We start from the raw sequence: 2141 nt of genomic DNA, 5'->3' as shown, positions 1-2141 counted from the left end.
GGAAGGACCATTTTTGCACACGCACGCACATGTATGTATGTATGCGTACCCCGATAACTTTATTTAAAAAGCATAGTAACCATAATTGTGGTTGGACCTCGCAAAACAACATTCCCTTAGAAATGAAATCAACAAATTAAAACGAACGAACAACAACAAAAAACGATCGATAAAAGTAAATGAGCACATACACCACGTATAACTAACCCTTCACTGGTAAGTAAACAACCTTGGCTATTCTTTCGCCCAAAAGGATGCGATTTCACAAAACGAACCATTCACCATATACGATCAATGCATGAGCCGATAAGCGGATATGCTTCCATCGCATTAAGTCCCACACTGATGGTGGCATTTGACACCTTCAGCAAAAGATCTGTTACATCGAACGGAAGTGCGAATCCTCCCGTTTGCGCATTAACAAGCGGCACCACGATCTCATTCAATAAGACCTGAACATCTGTATTGAGTGATGTTGAATTTATTTTTCGCCCCAACGGAGCATATAGTGCCACCGCAGCATTCACGGAGGCCAACTTTATGGTGATACGGCCACTGTTGTCGGTGGAAAGATGAGTCACGTTGGCGGTCGCGTTTAGATGAGCACCAAGCACAGTTACCGACGTGTTGTCATCCATTACCATATCCATGGAAAGGGTAGGGCCTTGGGCATTTGTGATAAACGCTTTGTCGCTTACGGGCTCAAGCCACGGCGCTGCTGTCCATCCAGTGACAAACTTTAAAGGACAGTTGGGACAAAGTTCGACCACATCGGGGTATATCGACTCCGCGAGAGAGGAATTGTATATTCCTGGAATGGGAATTGTCATATTCAGAAGACTCTGGTTACCGAATAAATGAAGAAGGCGCAGTACATTATTTGCAGCTGCAAAGGAGCAGATCATGGAAATGTCCCGCTCGGGGAGCGGGCCCCCAATTTCGGTAAACATCCCCGCCTTTGTCGTTCGGTTTATTGGTATTTCAGAGTGAATGGCCAGCGTAAGTTCCATCCGTCCGTCCGTGATGTTTGGAGGGCTCACAAATGAGATGGGAAGTTTCTGAAGTATGTCCACCGTCTTTGCTCTTACGATCGGCTGGACCATAGCCGGCACATACTGCTGCAGATAATCCGCTATGCTTCGCTTAAAAATATTCATAAGGGTCCCAACAACAAAATCCATAGACTTGCACCAACCATTCAGTGAAGGTGTAATGACCAGGTCTAAAAGTTGGATTGCCATGTCCTCCACCGATACATCGAGGATGCCACCCACTCCGATGGACAAACGCATTGCAAACGACACGTTGGCATTGCGAACATCGGTTTTCGCCGTTCCACTGCACGACACAAACACCAGATTGTAGCTGAAGTTGGTTTCTGGGACATTAGCCGTCATGTTCCATACCGATACATCAACCCTGTTCGTACTATTCATGTGTAGCGACATATTTCCAATGTTTATGTCTTGCACTTGCATCGTTTCCAAACTCACTCCGTGTAACCTTTGCTCAGGGACTGTGACACTTCCAATGAAGCTCTTCAGTGTTTTGAGGATTAGGGGCACCACCGGGGCGATTGCCGCATCGTCTATGCCGAACCTAACGTTTCCTGGAGGGAAATCACTGGGTGGTGTTTGTCCAATCTTCCCACCTACATACTCAGGGAATGCCTCCGTGAGGAGAGACAACAGTATGAAAACGCACAGGGTTGCTGAGCGTGCAAAGGCAAATCTTCGTGGCATTTGCTAGAAAGGATGTCGTGCTCGTTTCTGTACTGTTTTCAAACTAATGCTATCGAAAGAGAAAAATGTGCGGCACTTTGAGCTGGTTCAAAACAAAAACAAACAACTTGGGATGACAACAAGCGGCTACCACAAAAACAACTGCCAGCAAGAGAACGACAAACGTCGATAAAAAGAGTTTCAATGGAAGAGTCCATTGGAGAGGTTAACTGAACAAGGAAAGCGGACTAATAGCTTGATATACATACACGTATATATGTGGGATCCCAACCACTTTTAACTTCCCCATTGCCTCAGTCTCCCGAAACTCAGACAGCATATGCTCCAGAGTGGTGTGGGCGGTGCCAACCGGGTCCTGCCAAATTCCTCTCCTTGCAAATAAAGCAATTAACCAATCCG

At 46.2% G+C, this 2141-nt stretch overlaps 1 protein-coding gene across 1 annotated transcript; it reads right to left on the bottom strand.

Annotated features, from left to right (window-relative positions):
- Positions 1–278: 278 nt before the first annotated feature.
- Positions 279–1742, bottom strand: TEOVI_000014100 (expression site-associated gene (ESAG) protein, putative; the record flags this gene model as incomplete). Its single annotated transcript, XM_067220689.1, has 1 exon — positions 279–1742. One exon carries the CDS (start codon positions 1740–1742, stop codon positions 279–281), a length of 1464 nt encoding a protein of 487 aa, XP_067076790.1.
- Between the last annotated feature and the right edge of the window lie 399 nt (positions 1743–2141).

The sequence above is a fragment of the Trypanosoma equiperdum genome, assembly GCF_001457755.1.
Source record: "Trypanosoma equiperdum strain OVI genome assembly, contig: ctg_119, whole genome shotgun sequence".
In the NCBI taxonomy this organism is placed as follows: Eukaryota; Euglenozoa; class Kinetoplastea; order Trypanosomatida; family Trypanosomatidae; genus Trypanosoma; species Trypanosoma equiperdum.
Note: the sequence above shows the minus strand (reverse complement) of the source record. Positions and strands in the feature narration are given on the sequence as shown.